The 26,817-nt window shown below is 36.9% G+C and overlaps 2 protein-coding genes across 4 annotated transcripts in view; both read right to left on the minus strand.

Annotated features, from left to right (window-relative positions):
• htr7.L (5-hydroxytryptamine (serotonin) receptor 7, adenylate cyclase-coupled.L) overlaps positions 1 to 1,734 on the minus strand; it is a 68,928-nt gene extending 67,194 nt beyond the window's left edge. For both annotated transcript variants that reach the window (XM_041568753.1, XM_018225324.2), the window contains exon 1: positions 534 to 1,734. In XM_041568753.1, the coding sequence (XP_041424687.1) occupies positions 534 to 1,063 (530 nt within the window). In that variant the 5' untranslated portion in view covers positions 1,064 to 1,734. The remainder of the gene's footprint in view (positions 1 to 533) is intronic.
• A 6,528-nt stretch (positions 1,735 to 8,262) lies between these two features.
• itln1.L (intelectin 1 L homeolog) lies at positions 8,263 to 25,214 on the minus strand. Of its 2 annotated transcripts, none has more exons than XM_018224362.2 (8): positions 25,131 to 25,214; positions 24,933 to 25,002; positions 24,419 to 24,589; positions 23,397 to 23,644; positions 22,959 to 23,117; positions 21,905 to 22,025; positions 8,618 to 8,721; positions 8,263 to 8,452 (listed from the first exon to the last, which is right to left on the minus strand). In XM_018224362.2, the coding sequence occupies exons 1-8, from the start codon at positions 25,197 to 25,199 to the stop codon at positions 8,342 to 8,344; spliced, it is 1,053 nt and encodes a 350-aa protein (XP_018079851.1). In that variant the 5' UTR covers positions 25,200 to 25,214; the 3' UTR covers positions 8,263 to 8,341.
• Between the last annotated feature and the right edge of the window lie 1,603 nt (positions 25,215 to 26,817).

Here is a 26,817-nt window from a genome sequence, read left to right on the forward strand (position 1 = left end):
CAAGATTACTATCACTGATCTCTGATAACCCTACAAGAACGTTCAGTAACTGCAACTATCTGACTGTCACAGCATGTAAGAATAATGGGAGGATAGAAATGAAAATAAAGTCAAAATAACTCAATTCCACATCTTTTGTAAATAATACATATATAATTATGTCATTCAAACTTAACATCAGTTATTTTTGTTTTCCTTTGGGGTAAGGCATATAAAAGCCAGCGATTATGCTTCAAAAGAAAATACAAAGCCTAAATATTAAACTGTTTCTGGCTGCGGTAAATCAGTATTTGATTCTGATAAGCTGTGTGTTAGAGAATTATTTATTAAGCTGCATTTCAAAATAAAGGTAAAATGCAAAAGTGACCCCTGGTGGAAATTTTCTTCATTAGAATTCTTCCCCTTTAGCATTCTCACATTCAACAGGTGAAATGAAAAGTTGTAAATGAATCCAATGTCCCCCTTTGACAGCATGGCAAGAAATCTGACCCAAGGATCTTGCTACAGTAGAAACCTAAATACTGAGACATTACCTGTCGATGCTTATAACGCATAAAGTCATAATGGAAGCTGTGCAGCACATGACATCCATAGCAATGAAAACATTGCAAAATACATGGCCAAAGATCCACTCGCCTCCAATGAGATCCGTAACACTGACAAAAGGCATGACAGCTATAGCGACTGAGAGATCAGCCAAAGCCAAAGACACGATCAAATAGTTGGAAGGCTGTCTGAGTTTTTTCACAAAGCACACTGATATGACCACCAGGCAATTTCCTGCAATCGTTAGCAAAGTGATTAAGGATAGGATGGCTCCGATGACCAGTTTTTCAATGTGGCCATAATTAAGAATCATCAGTTCTCCGCACAGTGTGTCATTTTCACTGGTAAAGGTGGACGTTGGAATGGGGCTTGTTGTGGTGGCTTCCTGAAGAATCTTAGGCAGACGGGGATCGAAAGATCCAGAAATCATAATAGAGGTGCTATGATCTTTCAGCTCTTCGATGACATAGGATCTGATGTTGCTGTGCATGAAACTACTGTTGATATCGATGACCATGGTGATTTATGTGGTCCATGTGTAAACCCCCAACTCATTGGATCTTCAATAATCACCTCTCTGTGTCAATGACCAGATCATAGAGTAGTTCCTTTAATACTGCCATCCGTTTGTATGGTTCAGTGAGAGTAGACCGAAAAACATAACGAGGAGACAAAATGATGATTCATATAACTGACCTGGCACCTTCACTTACTGCCATTGTGCTGGATATGAAGTTTACACAGAGCCCCAGAGGTGTCTTTCCAAGAGCAGAAGTCCATTAATGGCACAATCTTTGTCCAATGCAGCAAACCTTGTGCACTAACTGCTGAAAGGGTAATGTTTGAGCCACAAAAAACTAAAGTACAGAAATCTTCCAGGATGATGCCTTAGCTTTCTAGTCCAAATGTAGCAAGTAGGATACGGTGTTGCCTGTTCTTCAAAGAAAAGCTGCAAAGCATGATTCTGGATCTTGAGGGTAGCAGAATAATCATGCCTGTCACCACCAGCAGCTCTGGGGATTTTAGTGTTTCCTATGCTTGTTTCATTCCTTGCAGCAACTTAGAGGCAGTGTGTAGTTTCCGTACTGAATGGGAAACAAGCAGAAGCATCCTTTCCAACATACTGCAACGTATTTTGGATTTTTGCAGTTATACTGTTAGTGCCATCTAGTGGATATGAAGCTAATATAAACATGTACGTGTTGAAAGTCAGTCATTTACTCAAAAAGACTACAGATAACCAGGGATTATTGTATACAGTATTACATTATTATTTTCACATCTACCATATCTTCTTTATTATAATTACTAGGATCTATTTAAATCGCTTTTGCAAGCTTTCAAAAAGTAAGGTTGAATAATATAATAGTTTATAGATCGTAGATAATAGTGGAATTCCATAATTTTATTATAAATTATGCATTTGCACTTACAGAGTGCCAGCATAATAGCTCCAGCTCTGCGTACCGGAATCAAATATCCATACGTGATTTTACATATGTGCCTTATGGTGGATTCACTGTACAGCACAATTTTTCAGTATTTAAGATCTATTTCAACTTAGTATAAATATAATGTTTTTGTTTTTTCTTGCATGAAAAAAGTAACACAAACAAAGTTTCTGGGAAGGATCAACATATCCTTTTGAGAGCAATATCATTGTCCTTGAAGCTGTCCACTGCACCTACCCTGGAGCATTACAAAAAAAAGACAAATGAGGCCCTCCCTAGATTCACATTATGTACGATATGCTCCCTTTATTTTATGAATACATCTTGAATATAACACAAAAAAAGGGGAAAACAGCACTTAGAATATAACAGGCGTAGACTATAACAAGGGACAGATACTACTTCAATAGCAATCACATTTACAAATAGCTTACCTTGGAAGTTTGCTTTCAATTACATTTTTTCAATATATTTTCACCTTTCATTGTTCAACAAAAAAAATCTTAAATAAATATTGAGCAGGAGGAAGATAAATTGTCTTGAGTTCATTTTTTGACAGTTGACAAAAAAACTGATAACAGTACAATTGTTACTAGTAGAAACAGATACACATTTGGATGCCATTCTCTTGCAAATTACAACACCCCATCTGCCTCCTTAGCTGAGCTTAGAACCAGTGGCATACCAAGCTGCCACTGGGCCCCCCATGTGAAAAACTTCAGAGGGCCCCAGTGCGTGCAGCAACTTTCCAAGACCCATGCGCACGGATTAATTGCCCCCTATTTGCAGTTGTGCAGACAGATTTTGCATACTCGGGTTGGAGGTCTGATATAAGTGATTAAAAGGATAACAAAAAATATTACAATTTAGTAAATAATAAATGTGATCCTTTAAGGTATGAATTAATGGGACTAGGCAGATAACATTACAGATTCTAGGTTTTATTCATGTAGCTTTGTACTTTTAGTATGTTTTCCAATTATTGGATTTTCTAGTAGTCTTAATGTATGAAGATCCAACTTACAGAAAGATCCATTATACAGAGACCCGCAGGTCCCAAACATTCTGCATAACAGGTCCCATGCCTGTATTTGACTAAGTCTCTGTTTCAGTTGTCTTCCTTAATTCACAATGTCATAATACCTTTTAAATACTGTTCTCAACTTTCCTTTATTTGTTACACCTATTTTAGTCTTCTGTACTGTTCTCTAAAACGCTCTCTGATGCCTCCACCTTATTCGTCTATATAACACGTCTCATCTCTTCCCCAATTCTTTCCCAGCAATCATTTCTCTTCTTTGATCTTCTATATGCTATTTTGATTTGTGCTTTTTAACCTCTTCATTTTATTTGCATGGAGAAGTAGAAAAACATTCTGGGATTAAAAACTCTTTTGGAGGGATAGCATCCCTGTGCATACCTCCCCGATTCCAGCACTGCTAGGGCCTTAAAAACCAAATCTGAAAACCTTATATATTAACCTTATATATTAAGCCAAATTTAAGGCTTTCCCTGAACAAGGAAAATTAGCAAATTGCACTCCCACACCCTGGCCTTGGATAGAAGATAGTCCCTGGTGCACAGCAATGGTAGAATCGGCGTCCCACCTTGAAATGACGAATCAAAAGGAAATTCACTGGCACACAGGTAATACTAGCAGGGTAAACCCTTTCCCTGAACAAGGGGCAGAGTACTTAACCTGTATTGTTTAATTTAAACACTGTTCTTGTATTGTGCAGTGCCGTGGAACTTGTTGGATCTGTATAAATTTTAAAAAGTTAGTATTACTTTGGCATTGGGTTACCATTTGCCCCTCAGTGTTCTTGCAAAAAAGCTTCCAGGTATGTTATTGATTATGGGTAGAGAATCGAAGACTGATCTCTGGGGCTTGTTTACAGATGGAGCCACTGTGAATAGTGAATCTAAGTCAGGCATTTTGCTTCTCCATACTGAAATAAAATGTGTGCCCCATGTGTTCTAGATGCACAAATTGCACATCTACTAATGCTGCTGGCCACAAGGACAGTTTTACTTGGCTTTCAAGTTCATCAAAATGAAAGTTGCAGACATCACATTTGTGTAATATTGTTATCCAATGGTTTGGAAATAGCAAACTTTTATACAAACATTTTGGGATATATTTCTTCCTTTCTCAAGTCCTTAACACGCTGAAATAACAGCACATTGTTTAATGACCAAATTAATCACGTGAAGAGAAACCTGATTCAAATCCACATAGTAAGAAGGACAGCAATTAATGTATACATAGTAAAGGGGGACTCCAGTATTTCCATACAGCCGGTAACCTTTGTTCAAAATTGCAAATATCAATATTTTTCTATAAAAAAAGATAACAGATTGTAATCTTTGTTAAGGCAATTAGGCTACAGTGCCTGCAATGTATTAATCCAAAATACTTTCCTCCTTTTTAACATTTGAGTTCACCACCCCTTTTAGGTGTAATGTGGGGTATCCCAAACCTAGAACTAATTCCAAGGTTCTGGTCTCGGCCAACTCTTCTGCCTGTAGCAGCTGCCTTTGGCTTCGGGTGGAGCCCTCTGCTACTCAGATGCCGCCAGGTCTTATTGTGGGAGAACCAAGGAAAAAAGTTCTGAGAAAGCAAGGGAACCAATCGTGTTGTAGTAGAATGGGAAACAAGAAATGTAGTCAAAAGCCAGGCCGGGTTGGTAACAAACAGTCAATATAGTACAGATACAGGACACGTAGGAATAGTCGGGGTTCCAGGCCAGGTCAAACACACCAAGAATTCAGAAGAGTAGTCAAAGATGGACAAAATCAGGACAGGCAGCAGACAGGATGAAAACCAGGGACAGGCAGGATAAGTAACAGACAGCAATATTATAACGAACCCAGGAACTAAGAATTAGACATTTTTGTTGGGCAGTGACTATTTGCCTGATGTCACTTTAAATATATTAATTTCGCGCCAAACGCAATGATGCCAGATTGCATTTCAAACCACGTCTATGGCATGCACTTCTACCAACAGCATTGGTAGAGACGGGACGCCCGCCATGCTCCAAGAGGTATTTTATGTACATTAGGTTTCAAAACCTGATCCAAAACAATTAAATCCGTAAAGGTAAATTATGTAAACAATGTTTTCATTTTTCTTTTGCTTCTCTTTACGATACATTATACTCGACCATTATATGTGGTATAGCGGAGTGGAAAACCACAACAGTTTAATAAAGAATGTGGCTAAGATGCTGGGAGATAGCAATAGCCTGCACCAGTTATAAGATGAAAAGTCATAACTAGAACACTGCAGTGATATCTAACTATAGAATGAGATAGTTTGACAAACCACACAATCATGAAAATAAAATTGAATATGTATATATATATATATATATATATATATATATATCCCCTATATAATAAAGTTCAAGTGTCTCTGTGTCCAGTCCCTGTGTCCGTGGGATTGCGCTATTGCGCATGTGCCCCACGGACCATCTCCTAGCGATGTAGATAGACGCGCAACGGACTACATATGTTCTAGCGCCCGTTAATTTAACGGGCTTAATGTCTAGTAAATATATAATACACAAAAGCTATGAATTTCTTGTAAATTATATCCTTAGAAACGATGGGTTCTGATGTCATCAGTTATAAACAGTGAGTTCTGATATCATTTCTGTCACATGACTCACTGAAATTTGTGTATTATAATAAATAAAGTACGCCTAGTTGTAAAATATGAGGATATTAGAAGTTACCTCGCAGTTCCATGACCTGTATAAAACACTTTTTTATATGGTCATGAAACTCCTCGGTAACTTATAATATCCTTATATTTTACAAGAGGGGGTACTTTATTCACTATAATATATATATATATATATATATATATATATATATATATATATATATATATATATATATATATATATATATATCAGCCAAGCAGATCCGCACTCTCTTAGTTAACCCTTACGAGGTCCGCCCGGGTGCCGCTCCTGGGATCTAGATATGTATAGAGAAGAACGGTAGCGCACTTCTGGGACTTGAATAAAAATTTACTTACTATATATATATATATATATATATATATATATATATATATATATATATATACGCTAGTTTGATTTGGTGCACACATAGTAAGCGTTCAACTGCCTGGGTGCCGGTCAAGCTCTGTGATACTTAAATTTAAAAAAATAAAAATAAATCTCAAGCCTTTGATTCTATAAGGAAAGTGACAATAAAATAAATAAGTGAACGTGGGAGTAACTATATACAGTAGTTACCCCAAACAGGATGTTAGTACTGCTCAGTGATCCTGAAGAATAATAGATATTTCTGGAGACTGAAAATAACCCAGTAGTTTATGGCTCCCCTGGATACTGCTGTTGATATTATCCAGCAGTTATAAAAATCTGAATGTGTTAGCAATCTGATATATTTTTTTCAGCATGAGTCAGCCATGTAAATCTGCAGCTATGCTTCCAGAAAGAAAAGGTGGATCTGATATTTATATTAAATTTTAGATTACTAATTCTTTCATCCTCACTATATTCAATTTAACAACGTGCATCTATAAGATACCTGCCTGTCTCTCAGCAATGAAAGGTTAAGTGCCAGATTTTTAGCATTTGAAAGAAATATCAGCTATTTCCATAAAAAAAAAAAAGTCTGTTGTCATGCCATGCCCCAGAGCTGGAAATGTTTGGATGAGTAATTAGTTGCAAATTTTCTGACAAAATCCTGTTGACTGGTAAAAACTGAAGCTATTGATTTTCAGGGAATTGTTACACTGATGAGGGGTGTAAGACACCGTGTTTTTGTAAACAATACACCCAACTTTCAGAGGCAAGACCAGAGTTTAGTAAATAACCCGCTAAATGACTTATACGTTTTAAAGATATATGACAGGAAGAAGACAGCCGTGATTACAGACTTACACTTATAACGGTTTCATGTAAATGTGTTTTAAAAGATTTGGCTCCTTATATACAGTATCTTGTATTTCTTGAATTGTGAAGTAGGATGCTCAACATTTAAGTCACCAAATTAACCCCTTTGCCTAAAAGGCTTTGGGTTTGATAAATTATGCCCGTGTAAATTGGAGTCTGAGGGTAACTTTTATAGAATATGGAATGTACAATGTAAATCTTTTACTTTAAGGAACATTTTTTTTCTTATTTGAAAACCAGAGCAGTTCTTTGCCAAAGAAAACAAAGCTTATAGATATGATGATCATTTAGTCTAACCCACAAATATTTATTTTATTAACTATATCAATCACTCAAGTGTTCAGACAGTATGTGAGCAGCTGAGAAAACACAAATGCTGCATTAGGTCCCACGATAAAATATATAATTTGAATCATGTATTTTTAAACAGTAATACCTATGAAGGAAATCATATTGTACATGATCTGATAGAAAAAGGAGAATTTTAATATCAGACATGATAGGATAAGTTCAATGCCAAAATAGTATTGTACTTTCAATTCTATCTGACAGTATTAATAAGAGCTATGCTTGATTATACCCAGATGTTTTAATAAAAACACAAATTATGCATCACCTGCCAGATACAGTGAGTGTATATTTCAAGTCTGATATCTAAATATTTGCCAACTGATATTTCATAGATAACAGATGGCATAATTTACTAAAACTTTTGATAAACATGTAAGTGGTCAATTTGCTAATACACATTATACTGTGCACCAGTACTGATACCCAAAACCAATCAGCAATTAGTCAGATTCAACTTACAAAAAATAAAAGCAAATATGTTAGTGGTTGATATGGATAATTGCATCAGCACAGGTTCAGTGCCGGATTTACATAGTGGGCGCCCCTAGTCCCACTGCCATTCGTCGCCCCTGTCCCCTCCCCTTTATTCGTGCAAATTTTTATCATCTGGACTGGAGCAATGGGGATTGGTGCACGGGAAATTTAATAAATGATTGTATCTCCAGCGCATCCCCCTATGATTTTGAACCAATGTGGGTGTGGTTGGGCAGCATGCCACCCCCTTCCACCCCAGGCCCGGACCTAGGTGGCCTTTCCACAAATCCGGGCATGCACAGGTTAATGACTGCAAAGATCTTTTTCAATTTTCCTGTTAACTGTGTGAGGTGGGCACATGGAAATAACTTTAGAACACAGTACACATGGACCATGTGTACTGGTCCCCTATAGTGTTAATGTAACACTGACCCTAATCGTAATAATGCACATAAAGTCCAGGGAAATATTTTAACACTTCTATTTTTTTTTATGTTGTAAACATTTGGCAGAATGGTTTACCACATTAACGGTAGAAGAGCAGCACAGCTGCCTCGGTCATCTCTTTGCTTACACTCCATCCTACGTGTGACTGTGTCCCATAGCCATCCAGCCATCCAAATCAAAGGCTGCAATGTCTCCACATTCTCTGGGACTTGCCTCGGGGATGTAACCACCTCCTCCAATGCAGTGCTGAAATAAGGGAATTGGGCAATTAATGTCTTAAGCATACTCATTTTATTTATTTCAGTTTAATCTTTGCTTATTTTTGTCCTTTAAATTGGGCATATTAGTTGGAATTGCCATGATATGTTTAGAAAGTAAGAATACATTTTTCCTTTGTATGTGTGTACTTACATGTTCAACATTGCAGCCTTTCACCTTTACCCCTGCACAAAGAGCAAGTGTAGCCCTCTCAGAATTAACAGCTCGGAACTGAACAAAGCCAGGTGTAAACTCACCTGTTTAACAAGATAACAATTGTGGTAAATGTGAGATACTGAGACAAAACTCCTACCACTGTACATGTTCCATAACTGTAATTGACACAGTAAAAAAAGGTCTTACTTCTATTAGGGGAGTAGAGTATATACCAATATTATACTTTACTGGATATTTCTAGAAAATGAAATGCAGATGTATTAACTAAGTTTTTATTGGCAAAAAGTTTTCAGTAAATTGGTTTAACAGTTACCCTTACATTACAGACAAAATTGAGCCAAACTGAAAAAACAAAGGCAGTGCTGTGATTTGCTACTGCAGGGCACTGACTACTACTGTACATTTCTTACCTTGTATAGTTCAAACAAATTTCCTCCTGTTCTTGGAACATTTATCAGCCGCAGAGAGAGGTGATGCCAAAACTGCGATAGCCAAACACATTATTAAACATCATGCTAAAATATCAAATTTCACATTTCAGATTATAGACAGCCCTAATTGGAACATACGCCGGGGGGATAAAAGTAAAACCCTTTCTAAATTAGAGGTGTTCTGGATTTACCAGCTTAGAACTATAGAAACCAATGGAGGTTTGAATCGTGATTGGGAACTGACATGTTTCTTTTGAAGTCCCATTAGGTATCCCCATTTTGCCTGCTTCTATCCTTTTTATCCTCTCTTGAAAATATACACGCAAATAAATTACATAAATATTTATAGATATTAAATTATTATTTTAGGATTTTACTTATTATTATTGCATGATTTATTACTGAGTTGGTACAATGTATATTTAATCTTGATTTTCAGTCCTGGCATTTAACATAGGTATATTCTATTTTGCATGTTCTATTTTGCATGTGCTATTTGAATAATAACCTATTAGCCCTTCTGCCTAAATTTGAAGACCTTGAACAGGGCATCGATTTATTGATAAATGTATATGATATATATTTTGTTCACATATAGATATTATAATCCAAACCTTCCTACCTTAATATCCCCTAGCAACGAGATACTATATAGGGTTAATGTTTTTAGGAGGTGTGATCTAAGAGCCTTTTAAAATGTTCAGGTGCAGTTAAACTAATCATGCTCTTGAGGAAGTGGTTTGGTCCACGAAACGCGTCAAGCATGTCAAGTCTGTGCGCTCCATGATTTTAATGATGTTTGTACAATAAAAGTATGGTTTTGGCCTCGCAAGTGCACCATGTCTTTTGAAGATTTTCAGATGAAGTGCAATGGAATGCATAGGGCTTCCTCAATTTTTAGTGCAAAATTTTTCCCAAAAAGCACTGGCGTCTTTTCCTTTTTCAGAGTGATAGCCTGAAAAGATCTGTAAATTTTTTTTTTTGGGTAACTGGGTAACCCCCTACATTTTATAATAATATGGAACATATACTATACACTGGGCTCATGTGTAGGGCATTATAACAACTCTATTTCATTTATTAAGGTTCCCTGGACTTGTGTAATATAATGTATTTGCTGAAACATGTACGTCCATGTAACTTTATCATTTCCCGCCGTATGCAGATTAGGCAATGCTAGCACATCTTCGCTTTGATTGCTGAAATAACTGTAGCGGAAATTCGCCAGCGCTCGGCACCCTGGACGCAACTTTGCATTTTAGTGAATTGGCGTTGACCTGCGAATTTACGCCTGGCGAAGTGTTGCGATGGCTGCGAAGCTTAGGGAATTTGCCCCATTGTGGTTTGCGCTAGGTTTCATCTGAAAATTCAGGGTTTTTGGGCAATACCCCTAAAAATCTAGCATTTAGGGCACCAAAGAAATATTTGTACGATTTGGGTTTCCGCTTGATTTTATCAAGTTTTTTCCCAACCAACTTGGGCAAATTCACTAACCAGCGAAAATTCGCCAGCAATGGCTTCACGCACATCGCAACACTTCACCAGGCATAAATTCGCCTGGACAAGTGAAATTACTCTCAGCAGTTCGAAGTTTGCAAACATTGGTTAATTAGCATATAGTGGTTTAAGTACAATGGCCATATATGCTACAGCAAATACATTACACTACACAAGGCCACGGAACCTTAATAAAATTATATAAAGTTGTTATAATGCCCTACACATGTGCCCACAGTATAGTTTAAGTGCCATATGTTAGCAAATGTAGGGGGGAAGGAGGTTACCCCAAAAAAACGCAAGCGTTCTTTGGGACTTAGAAAGGTTTTCAACTTTTTTCTGAGGAATTCCTATTTACTCTATTGCACTTCGCCTGGTCTGAGGTGGGGAAGGCAAGTCTGGCGATAGAGGTAACGGTCAGTAAAATCAAAGACTTAGTGAATTTGCGTAGTAGCGCTCTTTCGCCAGACCGAAAATTTGCCTGGCGTTAGAGTGCAAAGTTGTGCCAAAAGTTGCGCCAAAAGTTGCGTGAAATTACGCCAGCTACCGTTAGTAAATCGGCGAAGTGCCAAAATGACAGCCACTTTAGTAAATTTCCCCCTAAGTGTTTATAGTCAAACAAAAAAGTTCCATTATCAAGTGATCCATCGCTTTTTCCCATAGTCCAAAGTGTAAATCACGTAATATTATAAAGGCTACTTTTGCCCATAATTAAAACACATTCATACATTTTAATTACATCTTGACACGATTTGCTCATATCTTGGGTCATCCCAAGAACATGAACTGTCAAAACAAAAGAGAATACAACTTTTACAATTATTACACAAAAAGCATAAGTAAATAAAAACAACTTATATTACGTATTAAATAAATTACATAGGAATATACTCCCCGTTCAACCCTCTCGGAGTCAGAGTATATTCATTTCATCTCAAGTTTCTTAAGGCAAACAACTCTATCACCCCCTCGTTTAAGGGGTCCCACATCATCTATCACTTGATAGCGTACTGACTATGTTTTTGTGTATATATGTGTATATGAACAGCAGATATTAGATTTATGTTGCTTTATGCATTCTTTTTTCTTTTGCTTTGTTTCCCCCACATAGGCCAAGTCTCAGGGGCATTTTATTATATAGACCACATAAGAGGAATTGCATGTTTAGTATTTTTTAATATTAATTTGTGGGTGGGTAAAAAAAGGCTCTATTGTAATATTGTTGCAATTAGCTGGCCCGGAAACATTTGTCTCCTCTGTTGTAAAGGGTGAATGTTAGCCTTTATTAATATATAACATACTGTATGTTTTTATTACATTGATAGGCCATTACTGGAGGCTCTGCAAATGTTTTTGCATGAGAAGCACATGTTTGAAGTATATACCAATGTTTTGCACCCAACGCTACATTAAGCGGATTGGTATAGTTAGGCATTGTCCATATTGTGTTGTGTCATTAGTGCTTTCTGTTTTCTAGAACCCTGAATACAGGTTATAAAAAGTCACTCTGCACACCACATCATTAATACAGACACATAAGGTATGCAAATAAGTGGTTTAATAAAGCAGATCATTACAACAATGTATAATTACAAAGTAATTAAAACATATCATTCGGATATACCAAACACAGTGTCCCAGAAAAAAAAGCTGCAGTCAGGCTTGTTGCTGTTTTTTTCTGGGACACTGTTTGGTATGTACAGTACTAAATTATATGTTTTAATGACTTTGTAATTATACATTGTTATAATTATATGCTTTATTAAACTACTTATTTGCATACCCATACCTCTAGGGGCAGATTTATCAAGGGTCGAATTTCGAAGTTAAAAATACTTCAAAATTCGACCATCGAATTGAAATACTTCGACTTCGAATATCGAAGTCGAAGTTTTTTTCATCGAATTTGGGTATCCTGCGGTCGAAGTAAAATCGAATGATCAAACGATTAAATCCATCGAATTGAAAGGCTGCTGCATTTCCCCTACTTCTGTAACTCAGGCTTGCACATTAGCGAGCAGGCAAGTGGATTTTTGGTGGATCGAATTTCCGAGCGAGGTTGGTGAGCGGGGCAGATAGTGCCACAAAAGTGGTTTAATACAAAAGTATCTGTTTAATTTTTAGCATTGCGTTCCCATACCATCTAAGCACCAGCGTATCAGTAGTATTATGAAAGCAAGAATATTTATTTTAAATATGTTTTCATATTGTTAACAGCCTGTTAAAGATGAAAACTACTGATTTACCAAAATTAAGATGGCTTTCCATATTGTCAGATCAATAATGAAACAAAAGTGGTTTAATACAAAAGTTTGTTTAATATTTAGTGAACAAGTAAAGGTTTAATTGGAGGTTGTTTTGTTTGTTTGACTTAAAACATATCTTAAAGGGGACCTGTCACCCTAAGAAATGATTCCATTATGTATGCACCAGAATGGGGGTCTAATGCCCATGTGTAGTACCCTACACATTTATAGAAAGCAAAGAGAGAAGGGGGAATGTGAGGAGTGCAGTGACATATAGGAATTTCAGAATGGAAATTGAATAACTGACGGCCCCACCTCTATGCCTCTGGCATAGAGGCGGGGCAGGTAATGTTTGATTGACAGCTCAAATATTAAAAAAAACCTTTATAACAAGTATGGATGCTTTAATGAAAAAAAAATTATTTGGGTTCTATGTTTAATTTGCAACGGACTTTTATAATACAGCTTCCTATGTGTAGGTGACAGGCCCATTTAAAGCCTCATTTAAAGCCTCATTAAGAGGACAAGGTAGAGAAACCTTCATACATTGACAAGCAAACTTAAAGAGCAGCTACATACAGCTGGGTGCTACTTGCTTGCCACAGCTCAATGTGGCTTTCTATTATACAGTAAACAGAAATTAGTGCACACCAGACATGCGGAGATTAAATTTTTTGTGATGTTCAATCCAGATAATGTTAATTCTTGAGTATAAAATTGACAAAAAATCTGTATATTTCAGAACAATTCCCCACAGCATCACCATCTAGTGTATATGGAATTTATAACAATAAAGAATCAAGTTTTACAAAAACAGTAGGATACAAAATAGATCACATTAGTATTCTGAATAGTCAGCTTGCTCAAGAAAACCAGTTACTCATCTGCATTTCTAGCCAAGAGTTTTTGGATTCTATTAGTTGGAGCCCCCTTAAAGGAGTGGTTCGCGTTTAAGTTAACTTTTAGTATGTAATAGAATGGCCAATTATAAGCAACTCTTCCCAGCTTTCAAATGGGGGTCACTGACCCATCTAAAAAACAAATGCTCTGTAAGGCTACAAATGTATTATTATTGCTACTTTTTTAATACTCATCTTTCTATTCTGGCCCCCTCATATTCATATTCGTACTTTGGACCCTAGCAACCACATTGCTGAAACTGCAAACTGGAGAGCTGCTGAATAAAAAGTTAAATAACTCAAAAAGCACAAATAGTAAAAAATGAAAACCAGTTGCAAATTGTCTCAGAATATCACTTTCTACATCATATTAAGGGGTAAATTTAGCGAAAATTCACCAGCGACAGCTTCGCAGCCATCGCAACACTTTGCCAGGTGAAAATTCACTCAGACAACGCTAATTTACTAAAATGCGAAGTTGCGTCTAGGGCCCTGTACGTTAGCGAATTTGCGAGCAAATCAAAGCGAAGATGCGCTAGCGTTCAATTATGCCAACCTCGTTAGAGGTCTTAGCTCAGCCTAATTTGCATACGATGGGAAATTATAAAGTAGAATGGACGTATATGTTGCACAAATACATTACATTACACAAGTCCAGGGAACCTTAGTAAAAAAAATAGAGTTGTTATATTGCCCTACACATGAGCCCACTGTAAAGTTACATGTTACATATGTTAGGAAATGTATGGGAGAACACATTTACCCATATTTCCACTAAAAAAATATGATGTGAGGAAGATTGAGGAAGATCTATGTACTCCAGTGCACTTCGCCTGATCTGAGCTGGCAAAGGCAAGTCTGGTGAAAGAGGTAATTTTCAGTAAAATCCGCATCTTAGTGAATTTGTGGAGTAACGTCCATTCGCCAGAGCAAAAATTTTACTGGCGATAGAGTGCGAATCACCGATAGCGTCTATCTCCTTCACTAGCGAAGTGACGCCTGGGCCCGTTAGTAAATCGGCAAAGTCCCTGAAAACTGTAATGCTGGCGAATCTTCACCAGCTTTAGTCACTTTGCCCTTTAGTAAATCTGCCCCTAAATGTTAGCTCAAAGATGAACAACCCCTTTAAGGGACACTTGCTCAGGGCCCCATTTACTTTTAATTAAGTTTACATGAAAAGATTTACATTCGCTATTTGCCAAGATGTATACAAATATTCAGGGAAGCTATTGTTTTCTCTCCAAATCTTAAATTAAATATAAGTAAGCATTCATCCTAAATTTGGCCCCAACTGGACTTCCAATTGGGCCCACTGAGCCAATGCTCTACAGCCTTATAATGGGGCCAACACCACAGCAGTACCCACAACAAATCATAACATAGTGCCCCACCACTTTGTTAGACACTGGGTCTAAGGAGGCAGCAGACTTGACATTTCAAGACAAAGCAGCCGTAGCATTTCAAGACACATCGACCAAAGCATTTAAGGGAACAGCGGCCCCAGTATTGCAAGACACAGTTCCCAGCATATAATGAGACATTATGCTAAATAATTGCATCTAGGAGGGATATTGGGGGGAAACTAAGTGGTTAGATGTGTCCTGCCACATCCCACCCCACTTCAACCACTGAAATCCAGTCTAGTATTTTATGATAGCACTCTGCAAAGTTCTCTGGAGCCAGTATTGTAATTCTAGGAAAAATAGGCATGTCATTGCTAAATGGACTCTTGCCTCTAGCATAGTATGCTCCAGTATCTATATCTGATGCATCAACCTTGATGAAAAAGGCAGACAAGGATCATGGTGCTTGAGGATGGGAGTAGAGGCAAAGACCTCTTAAAACTCTAGTGACCACACTCTGGGTCTCCTTCTTTTGTAGATAAAAGCTAAGTGAGGAGTAATTTGTAAGGAGATGAACTGTTTATAGTAATTGGTAAAGCCAATACATCTCTGGGTAGCATTTGTGCAGGTAGGAAGAGACCAATTATGGGCAGCAGAGACTTTAGCTGGGACAACCTGAAATCAATCTTTGAAAATTATATAGCCCAGGAAGAAGACTTTAGGGACTTTGAAGACACATATCTCGAGAAAGTACTTTTTGAACCTGGAACCACTGGTTCGAATATTTAGAGAAGAAATGGATGTCATCCAAGTAAACTATCACTCACTGCTACAATAAGTCTCTGCAAATATCAATCACAACTTCTGACATTGCAGACCCTTAAGGACATTACCAGGTACTCACATTGCCCATCTCTGATACTAAAGACTGCCTTCAAATCGTCGCCCTTACGTATTCGTATAAGATTTTTGGCCCAACGAACAGGCCCTGATTTGTGGCGAGGCCACAAAGGACCGGGCCTAGGGTGGCAACTTATTAGGGACGGCATGCTGCCCAGTCGCTCTATGGGACGCTCTGCTCCCCAGTGCTCAAGCGATTGCTTGCATGCGCTTGTGTGCCCGCTGAGGGTAGTGCAGGTGGGCAATAGGGCCGCACGGCCGGGTGCTACTAAATTTGCCCTAGGTCTGTCATGAAATTGTGACAAATCTGGCCTTTGTTTGCACAAAAACACTGGGTCTCTCTGGCGCCACAATAACAAATAGAGCCTGAAAATGCAAAATATAATTTAAAGATGACTTAAGTTCATCAGGACTATTTTAGTAAACTTGGAGCCTAGTAAACATTATTGTAGCATGCTGGAGTCCTCTAGTGACCAAAAGAGGTATAGCCATATATCTTAAAAAAAATTCCAAAGCATGCTTGTAAGTTAAAAAGTACAATTTTATTACATCTTATAAAATATCAAATAATCCCCTTATGGCGCCTAACGCGTTTCATGCTTACCTAGCACTTAGTCATAGACAATCTCAAGTTCATCAGGCCCTTAGATGAAAAAAATTGGAGGAAGAGCTTCTGATGTTAGCAGGTTTTGCTAGCAGCCAGAATTTTTTTTATTTTTGAAACTCTGAAGAAAGATCATAAATGATTTTTACATTTGATTAATTAATGGTGGTGATATATACAGATATTACTGTATCCATTGCAGGTATTGCTGGTAACCAGCAGAAAAAAATAACATGTTTTTCTCATTCTTTCTCCGTCACTCCCCCAAATGGCTGCACCATTCAAGCATCACTGCGCATATTTAAATGTGTGAGGTTACAATCTCGCAAAATGACTGACCGCTGTGAAATGCAATGTAGCAATTGTGACCTAAAGTAAGTATGTATTCCATGCAGCCTTGAGTTGTACACATGCATTACTCATTTTCTAGCTGGCTAGTTTGAAAGGCAACATGACTGATGTGAAATAAAACACTAATATGGTTTATGTACTGTGTGTTTTATATGCTCCGTAGGGCACTCTCCAACAGCCCCCTGGAACAAAAGTTTTATCTGAAAATGGAAGATATTTGGGGGTGGTGTAGCAGGGGAAACAATAGTGAGTGTTTGTAACTGCGCTCCCATGTGGTGGATATTTTGTGCATTCCACTGTATGGGAATTCTGGAATTTAAGGGGTAGTTCACAGTTAGGTTAACTTTTATTATATTATAGAATGCCTATTCTAAACAACTTTTTTTAAATGGCCTTCATTTATACTTTTTTATAGTTTTTGAATTGCCTTCTTCCTGGCTATTTCCAGTTTTCAAATGGGAGTCACTGACCTCATCTAAAACAAATACTCTGTAAGGCTACATTTGTTGTTATTGTTACTTTATATTACTTTGTATTCATGCCTCTCCTTTTTATATTATTGTCTCTTATTTATGTCAATGCATGCTTGCTAGGGTAATTTGGACCCTCGCAACCAGATTGCTGAAACTGCAAACTGGAGAGCTTCTAAATAAAAAGAGAAATAATTCAAGATCAACAAATATTACAACCAATTGCAAATTGTCTCAGAATATCACTCTCTACATCATACTAAAAGCTAATTTAAAGGCGAACAACCCCTATAACTGACCTCTATCCGTTCTATGGGGACTATACACTGCAGGTAAGTGCTAAACACAGATACTATTGAACATGCACAGTTTTATCTGGTTTCAGGTATAATATGTATTCTTGTGTATAAAATTTGGAAACTCTGGCAAGTGACCATCTGCATTTCGATGTTGTGGAACACAGAAAAACACAAAAATCAACAGGAGTGCAGCTATAAATGATGTGTGTCAGAGACCTAAGTGCACACATAGGTCACATACACAAATGGGAGAGTAATAAATGCAGCCATTCATAGTGGTTGTGGCATAAGTGCAAAGGATGAATTTTTCAATGGTAAGGAGCATCAAGAGAGAAGGATTAAAGGAAGACTATACTCCCAAAATGAATACTTGAGCAACAGATGGCAATTTTCTACTTAGGATTAACCAATTTTACATACTACTAAAAAAAGAATATTATTATGAAAATGGTTTATTTATATGAAGCCGGGTTTTACATATGACCTGCAATATCTTTTTATAGAGACCTACATTGTTCGAGGGTATAGTTTACCTTTAAGGTGACGTTCTGTATATCATAAAAAGGCATTGGTTTTAAAAAGAACAGTGAAGAAATGCATGAATACATGGAGACATCAGTGAATAGATGTGTTGAGGTGCAGCAAATTGTAGATCTGGATTTCATAGTTTATTCCTGTCTTAATTCAGCAGTGCGTTTGATTTTTTTATGCTTTGTTTTTATTACGATAAAACTGCACTGACCCCCAGTATTTCTATAGAAGTTCCTTATTGCCGTTTTCTGTTCGTTCAGGTCTAGACAGGCGCATACGCAGCAGTATGAAGGCGAACTGGAGAGGAAGAAGATTACGCCAATGAGCTTCTACAGAAATACCCTGGACTGGTGCAGTCTTCTGCTCAGGCCTGGATTTGTGGACAGGACACAAAGGCCCAGGACTAGAATGGCTGAAGGTACTCACATTTCTACTGCGGACTGGACAGGAGATTTTGACAGCAGTATAAATCTCCCTTCTGCTCAGTTCCGGTGGAGGCAATTGTGTCTGAGGAAGAGGTGCTTGTTTTCAGAGTTTTACATTTTATACATGTCTAGTAACCCATAGCAACCAATCAGCAGCTAGCATTTACTGGTCGGCTGTTTGAAAAATAATATTTTTGGTTTGGTTGCTATGGATTACTAGCTATAGGTTATTTTACAGTTCTCTTAAATCTTCCTTCAAACACAAAGTTTTTCATCTCATAAATAATTTCTGTAGTTTTCTGCTGAGATAAACTTAGGAGCCCAAACAAAAAAGTAATAAAAAAAATAAATAAAATAGTTTCTACTGGTCTAACATTGCTGAAACCACTTCATAAAATACACTGAACTGTTTCTTTAATATAGCACTGACCTGGCAGAAAAGTTCCCCTGTGGCTGGCAAAAATTTGCTAGAATTCCAGCCAATCACAGTGGAGAGCTTACCCTCGAAAGGTCTGTAAAAATGAGTGGGATAACTTTAGCAAAATGTCTCCAACTCTATGCAAAATAGCATTCTATTCATCATTTTCAAAGAGTGTACCAACTTTCAAGAAAAACTGTGCATGCCAGTGCTGTAAGTGAGAGTCATCAAATTGCTCAGACAGTTTTCCAAGTTGCTTGATAACCGCCAGTAACTTAAAGCCTTGTTTCGCAACATTCAAATCAGTAATATGTATTTTTTTAATATGGAAAAGAGTGAAGTTAGAGATCGTCACAGTCCTCTAGCCTGAAATTCCGCCACTTTCTATTCATTTTTATGGGATTTTGAAAGGCGTATTTATCAAAGGATGAACTTTCACTTTCACCCATTGATAAATACTCTTCCAAAAATCCCATAGAAATAAATGGAGAGTGGCGGAATTTCACTCTAGAGGACTGTGGCGATCTCTAACTTCACTCTTTGATAAATATACCCCATAGACTTCTACATGAACTTGTCAGCTTTTAGATAACCAATTTTTACATTAAAGTTTTTGACTCTTAATAAATCCCAAAAATTAAAATTCAGAAACCATAATTCAAATTTGTTAGTTTTTAATTATGAATTTTAATAAATCGCTCCCTATGGCGTTGAGTTTTCAATCCTTTTAAATGTTACAGATTGTTTGGTTAAGAACCCCATTTCACTATTTTATATATGAATCTCAAAGTTGTTGATATGACTTTGTCAGGGGCCCTATCGGCTCCCAGTGGGGGAGTCAGCACCAAGGAGGAAGCCCTTAGGGTCAAAGTTCAGGCACACGGTACAGGCAAGGGTTAATGTAATCTCTAAGTCAAAGTCCAGGCAAGAATTCAAAAGGCAGGCAGTGTAGGTTCAAAGAGACAGGTTCAGGCAGGGGTAAAAGTTCCAAGAAACAGTTAAATAGCACAAAAGATAGCCAGGAACTAAATAACAATAGATTCCTATACTTGGGCAAGGATCTATTAGAACTGGGTGCACTTTTATTTACAAATTTGGCACCACTTTGGCGGTGCACCCTAACGTCGTTGCGTCGGCACCGCTACCCACGTGGCGGCCATTTTGGGAGCGATGCCGAAGAGAGGAGATGCGCCGCTCCGGAGGGCGACGCTCGTGACAAACTTGTAATTAGTATATAAATTGTATCTGCGAGAGAATCCATGCTAGCTGATCTGAGACATGTGGGGGCACTATTCTTAGATGCAAATGGGACATAAGGAAATAGTCCACCTATGTACACAGAGAGTAGACAAAGCAAATCTTTAACGCAAGACTTGCAAAATAAATCCATTGCAAACTACTTCATTAGAAGTGCATCCTCTTATGCTCTATTTATATACACCACTTTATTCTTGGTGTTGCTTAATCATCGCTAACATATTAAACTAATTTTTTTCTAGATCTGAATACCTGAACCCACTGGGGCTCTATTGATTTTGGGCAAATTTGCACCTTGGCAATAACCCAAAGCAACCAACCCAACTATCTCATTGTTCTACCTACACCTGAAAAATGTTGGTTATACTGGTTATTTGCTTTGGGTTTTGGCTGTAATGTGATTTTAAGTACTACATAAAAATGTTTTAATAAATACACAAATTATGCATCACCTGCCAGGAACAGTGAGGGTATATTTCAAGTCTAATATCTAATTATTTGTCAACTGATATTTCATAAATAACAGATGGCATAATTTACTAAAAATCTTGATAAATACCCAAGGAAATACCCATTAATACCCAATAAACAATGTTCCACATTAACTTGTACTTGAGATCTACAACAGGTATATGCTGCTATTCATTAAATTGAGAAATTAAACCACTAATAAAAACATTTTAGAAAGACACAGAGGCCAATTTTCTAATATACACTAAACTATGGACAAGTACTGATACCCAAAACCAGTCAGCAATTAGTTCTGATCAGTCTGATACAACTTAAAAAATAAAAGCAAATTTATTAGTGGTTGATATGGGTAATTGCATCAGCAGAGTTTGTAATGTTGTTTGTACTGTTTCCTGTCATCTGTGTGAGGTGGGCACATCGGAATAACTTCAGATCACAGTACACATAGATCATGTGTACTGGCCCCCCATAGTGTTAATGTAACACTGATCCTAACCTTAATAATGCACATAAAGTCCAGGGAAATATTTCAAGAACTTTATTTTTTTCTATGCAAACATTTGGCAGAACGGATTACCGCATTTTACCACATTAACGGTAGAAGAGCATCACAGCTGCCTCAATGATCTGTTTGCTTGCACTCCATCCTAAATTTGTCCCATAGCCATCCCAATCCAAGGCTGCAAAGTCTCCACATTGTCTGGGACTTGCCTCTGGGATGTAACCACCTCCTCCAATGCAGTGCTGAAATAAGGGAATTGGTCAATTACTGTCTTAAGCATACTCATTTTATTTAGGCAGTACAGTACTAGCTTCTTTTGTCCTTTAAACTGGACATATTAGTTAATTGGAATTGCCATGATATGTTTAGAAATTAAGAATACATTTTGTCTTTGTATGTGTGTACTTACATGTTCTACATTGCAGCCTTTCACCTTTACCCCTGCACAAAGAGCAAGTGTAGCCCTCTCAGTGTTAACAGCTCGGAACTGAACAAAGCCAGGTGTAAACTCACCTGTTTAACAGGATAAACATTGTGTTAATGTGGAGATACTGAGACACAACTCCTGTCACTGTACATGTTCCATAACTGTAATTGACACAGTAAAAAAAGGTCTTACTTCTTCCATTAGGGGAGTAGAGAGATGCTGTCTTCTCTGCACTTCCAAGGTCATAGACAACAGGTACAGCGGGTCCATTGTCTGCTAGGCATTTACCAATGTCATACTTTACTGGATATTTCTAGAAAAAGAAATGAAGATGTAAAAACTAAGTTTTTAATGGAAAAAAGTTTTAATCTGATTTTTTTTAGTTTAACAGTTACCCTTAGATTAAGGAAAAAATTGAGCAAAACTGACAAAACAAAGGCAGTGCTGTGTGCCGTCTTGAAAAATAACATGGACAGGCAGTAAGTGATTATCTACTGCAGGGCACGGGCTACTATATTCTTCAATGGTTACCATTACACAAAACAAACTTTCTATAGAATTTTCATAGCTGTTTTGTCCAGCTTCTCTTAGGGGCCCATTTACTGAGGGTCGAAGTGAATTTTCGAATTCAAAAACTTCGAATTTCAAAGTAATTTTTGGGTACTTCAACCATCGAATAGACCAAAATTCGATTCGAATTGAAAAAACTTCACAAACCAGACCATTCGGAAAAAAGTACTGTCTCTTTAAAAAACTTTGACTTCGACACTTCGCCACCTTAAACCTGCCGAATTGCTGTTTAGCCTATGGGGGACCTCCTACAACGGCAACAAGAACTCACTGGCACACAGGTAATGCAAGCAGGTTATATCTTGCTAAGTGTTTATTGCAGCATGCAACGTTTCAGGGGTGCCCCCCTTGTATGATTCTTCGAATCGTTCGATTTCGAAGGATTCACACGATTTTTACTTCGCACGAAAACGCCCGGTTTCGATCGAAAAAATACTTCGACTATCGAAGTATCAAATTCGATGGTCGAATTTCGACGTTTTTTAACTTCGAAATTCGACCCTTAGTAAATGTGCCCCTTAATCTCTAGCCTTAATAGCAATATGAAAAGTATAGTGCTGAGAAATAAATGCATTTAGATCTTGTCTCAACAAGGTATTCTGAAGTTTTGCTATTCACATATTGCGCATATAACTGGAATGAATAATTTCTAAAAAAAATTTGGGCCGTTTATTACCTTATACAGTTCAAACAAATTTCCTCCCTCCTCAGTAAGGAAGCCATTCTGTGTGCGGTATCTCAGAATTGATGAATTCCTCCACATAACCATTGGTGTTTTGTTGGGCACATGCCACAAAGCCAAATTTTTAGCCTCAATGTCATAATAGCCAGGATTCTGCAAAGATACAAGACAGAACCACCACTCAGATACATTTATACCGTTAATAGAAATCATATATATATTATGAAATCTTAAAAATGTTATGAATGCCAAACTTTCTGGAATGAATTCTGTAACTGGTATGGAATATTGCTGATTATTTCTATAGGTATGTTTCCCACCACTTTCTCATATTCTGACTAATACTCCCTACAATGTCCTTCTGCTCTAGCTATGGTTCTGCATTTTATCCCTTACATGTATAATTGTTTAACAACTTTAATATTCTGATACCTTGTAGTCATCACTTGTAGCTCCTTCAGGTAGCCCAAAAGTGGCATAGTTTGCCCAGTTTCCATCACCTTCTGGATTTTGTAACATATTTCCCTGCTGTGTGGACCAGCGATCACCCACAGTACATTTTCCAAACATGTTGTTCTCATGGACACTGGCCACCAAGGTCCATCCTCCCCCATTAGTTGTCATATCACAGAAGGTTTGATAGGACTCACCATCCTCTGTGGCCAATGTGTATATTCCATCTGGAACATTAAAAAAAAAACATTAGATCAATTCAAAGCGATTTCATGAGAAATAGATGTTAAAGAACAACTTAAAATCACCTGCTCAACTTCTTGAGAGCCCCTTTGGCTAATCTAATAGGACATTATAAATGCAAACATATTACATTAAGAGGGTTATTTATCAAAGGTTGAATTTTAGAGTTTTGTATCCCTTGAATGAACTCGCAAATGTTTTCTAATTTAAGAAAAACCTCAAATCAGCGACTTCAGGGTTAACAACCGGAAAACTTGAATTGATCGAGTTTTCTGTTGGAAAAAACTTGAATCGCTCAAAAAACATATTCAAATGGTTCAAGGGACATCAGCAATAGACTTCTACATGACCTTGATAGGTTTTAGATGAAGGTGTATTTTCAGATGCAAGCTATTTCCCAGGGTATAATAAATCTCAAAAAGAGATTTTTGTAACCTGGAAAATAGATTTTTGACTCTAAAATAACCTCAAATTTTTCCTGGAAAACACAATTCGAACCTTCATAAATCTGCCCTAAAACCTATCATGAGATCTTTAAACTGTGGTTTTTAGTTGTTGGATAATTTGGCCTCAAAGTGGCTGAGATGGCTAGATGTCCCAGAAAGCATTAATATTATTAATATTATAGCTATCATTTTATAGATTATACACTACATTAGTGTATAAGGCAAAATAAGTAATGCAAAGAAACTGACAAAGGCTACAAATGAAAAAGTATAGAGAACATGATATGATGTCATAAAGCAGGGAAGGCTTACCAGGAGCCCTTGAGTCCGAGCTCTTGATTTCATTGCAGCTCCTGTATCCATAGTTCATATCACCAGTTGGAGAGCCACCTGAACGGGACAAGCTGTTGTCTGCATTACCCTCTGTCCAGCATGCCAAAAGGTTCAAAATTTTTTCCTTCTTTTCAGAAATTGAAGCTTGTTCTGAAATAAAGACTCAGTGTAAGATAATATTCTAATATTCATAGTTGTTTTGTTTGACATCTAAGTATTACTAACAGACAAGAAATATACTGATTAATTTATTTAAAAGCTATTATTAAAGATTGGACTATTATGTATTCTTATCTATTCTAAGCTATTGGCCAGTTTTGACAGATATAACCCAAAAGGGAGAACAGAAAATAAAAACACACAACTGATTATGCCAATAAAATCTGTTTTTAGCTACAGCTAGATGTAAATGTATAAAATTGAAAAGAGACCAATAGTAAGTTATCAATGTATTGAAATTTGGAGGCATATTTTTCTCTTTAACATTACTCACCACATGAACCAGCGTGCCCTGCTGGAAATGCAAGTGCAAAAAGCAACAGGCTATATGACAACATCTTGCCCTACAAAGGAAAACATTATAGATTTATGCACCATAATCCTGTTTGGTACAGTAACACATTGAAATGATTATTATTGACAAGCAACTTTAACTTTAACAAAATGCCTACTACTTTGCTGTGACACTTACCATTTCAGAGGCTGCTCTTTTGCTGAGGATGTCCAGCTGTACACTCTGTAGGCACCTTATAAAGGACATCTTTGCCAAACCTGCTTGTCAACATTCTTTTTTTGACGGCATTTTAGGAACCGTGCCTCCTAGACTTAAAACAATTCTGGTTTAGAAATGGGCTTTTAATTGTTTTAACCTTTGCCTAAAGGGTTTTCAAAAACTTGTTTTAGGAAGATAATGCATAATAAAGAAACATGACTGATAAAAGTGGTCAGTTTACATTTTATAACATGGTTTACATATATTTAAATCCATAACATACCTGTATTTATTACTCAAATTACTATCAATATCATAATATATTTCTTTGTAACAGAAATTCTACTTTTATGGCATGTTTTAAACTGAGGAAGTAGACAGCAAGTGAAAATCAATAGAAAATGAGGTTATTGAAATTGTTTTAGACTTAAGATCCCTATCACAAACATTCACATTCTGATATCCAAAAATGGCAAATTCCTTAAAAAAATGTATATGGATGGCATTCATAGCTTATACCCTTATTACCACTGGCTAAAAATTTTGCACTAACACAAAACCATTTGTTAAGTAAAGTAAACACAGTTGTTTATCATCAGTTGGCTGATTAATAGAAGGATTTCAAATGCTTCAAAATGCTTCTAGGTATATTGCAGTTTGCACCTCTCAATTATGGTGGCCTGATACGAACAAACTTTCTTTTTCAAAAGCTCCATGATAATATCCCCACTCTAAGGGGTAGATTTATCAAGGGTCAAATGTCGAAGTAATGAGAGTTTTTTTCAACTCCCATAACTTTGAAATTCGAATAAAAAAAGACCAGCTGAAATCTATTAAAAAATGTTTTTTTCTGTGGGTGAATAGGGTGTATTCGTTCGAATTTGAAATGTTAGAATCAAAGTAACAAAAAAGTTGAATTTTCAAAATCCCCCAATTGACTCCAAAGGCCCCCCATAGGCTAAAACAGCAATTAGATGGCGAACGGTTGAAGTCGAATTTTTAAAGAGACACATGATAAATTTCGATATTCAAATTTTTAACTTTTTTTCCAAATTCAAATCGAATTTGGACTATTCCCTAGTCGAGGTACACAAAAATTAGAATTTTCACTTCGACCCTTGATAAATCTGCCCCTAAATGTTAATTCATTGTCCCAATAAAATATATCTTAAAACAATAGCATTCAACTCAGCAATGTTATCATACAGGAACAATGTCTGCTAAAATCCAAATCACTCTATTGTCAAATCTCTAGCTCAAGATGACTTTTAACTGAAACATTAGCCTAGTCATTTATTAGTTTCTTGACAGAGGAGTTATTTACTAAACCTCAAATTTATCTGGTCGGCTTTTTGGGGCAAAAACTAAAATTTTTCTTGAAAAAAAAAACCTAGAATTTTTCAAGATTTATTATAGCAAAAATTGAATTGGAACAGCACCACTCAATCTTCTTAAAATAAAAATACCTTTATTGCAGGCTTCTGTGGCATTACAGCAACGTTTCAGGCCTCAAATGGCCTTTTATCGAATTCGATAAAAGGCCATGTGCGGCCTGAAACGTTGCTTTAATGCCCCAGAAGCCTGCAATAAAGGTATTATTATTTTAAGAAGATAGAGTGGTGCTGTGTATTTGCCAATGGAAAGTGGCCACTGGGGAACCTGCACT

Source organism: Xenopus laevis, chromosome 7L (assembly GCF_017654675.1).
Source record: "Xenopus laevis strain J_2021 chromosome 7L, Xenopus_laevis_v10.1, whole genome shotgun sequence".
Lineage (NCBI taxonomy): Eukaryota > Metazoa > Chordata > Amphibia > Anura > Pipidae > Xenopus > Xenopus laevis.

Excerpts from the sequence above, each read along its gene's own strand:
- itln1.L (XM_018224362.2), bottom strand. The coding sequence starts at position 25,199 with ATGTCCTTTATAAGGTGCCTACAGAGTGTACAGCTGGACATCCTCAGC. Across the intron at positions 25,003-25,130 it reads AAAGAGCAGCCTCTGAAATG|GGCAAGATGTTGTCATATAG; the intron begins GTAAGTGTCACA and ends TTTCCTTTGTAG. Across the intron at positions 8,722-21,904 it reads CTACTCCCCTAATGGAAGAA|GTGAGTTTACACCTGGCTTT; the intron begins GTAAGACCTTTT and ends CTTGTTAAACAG.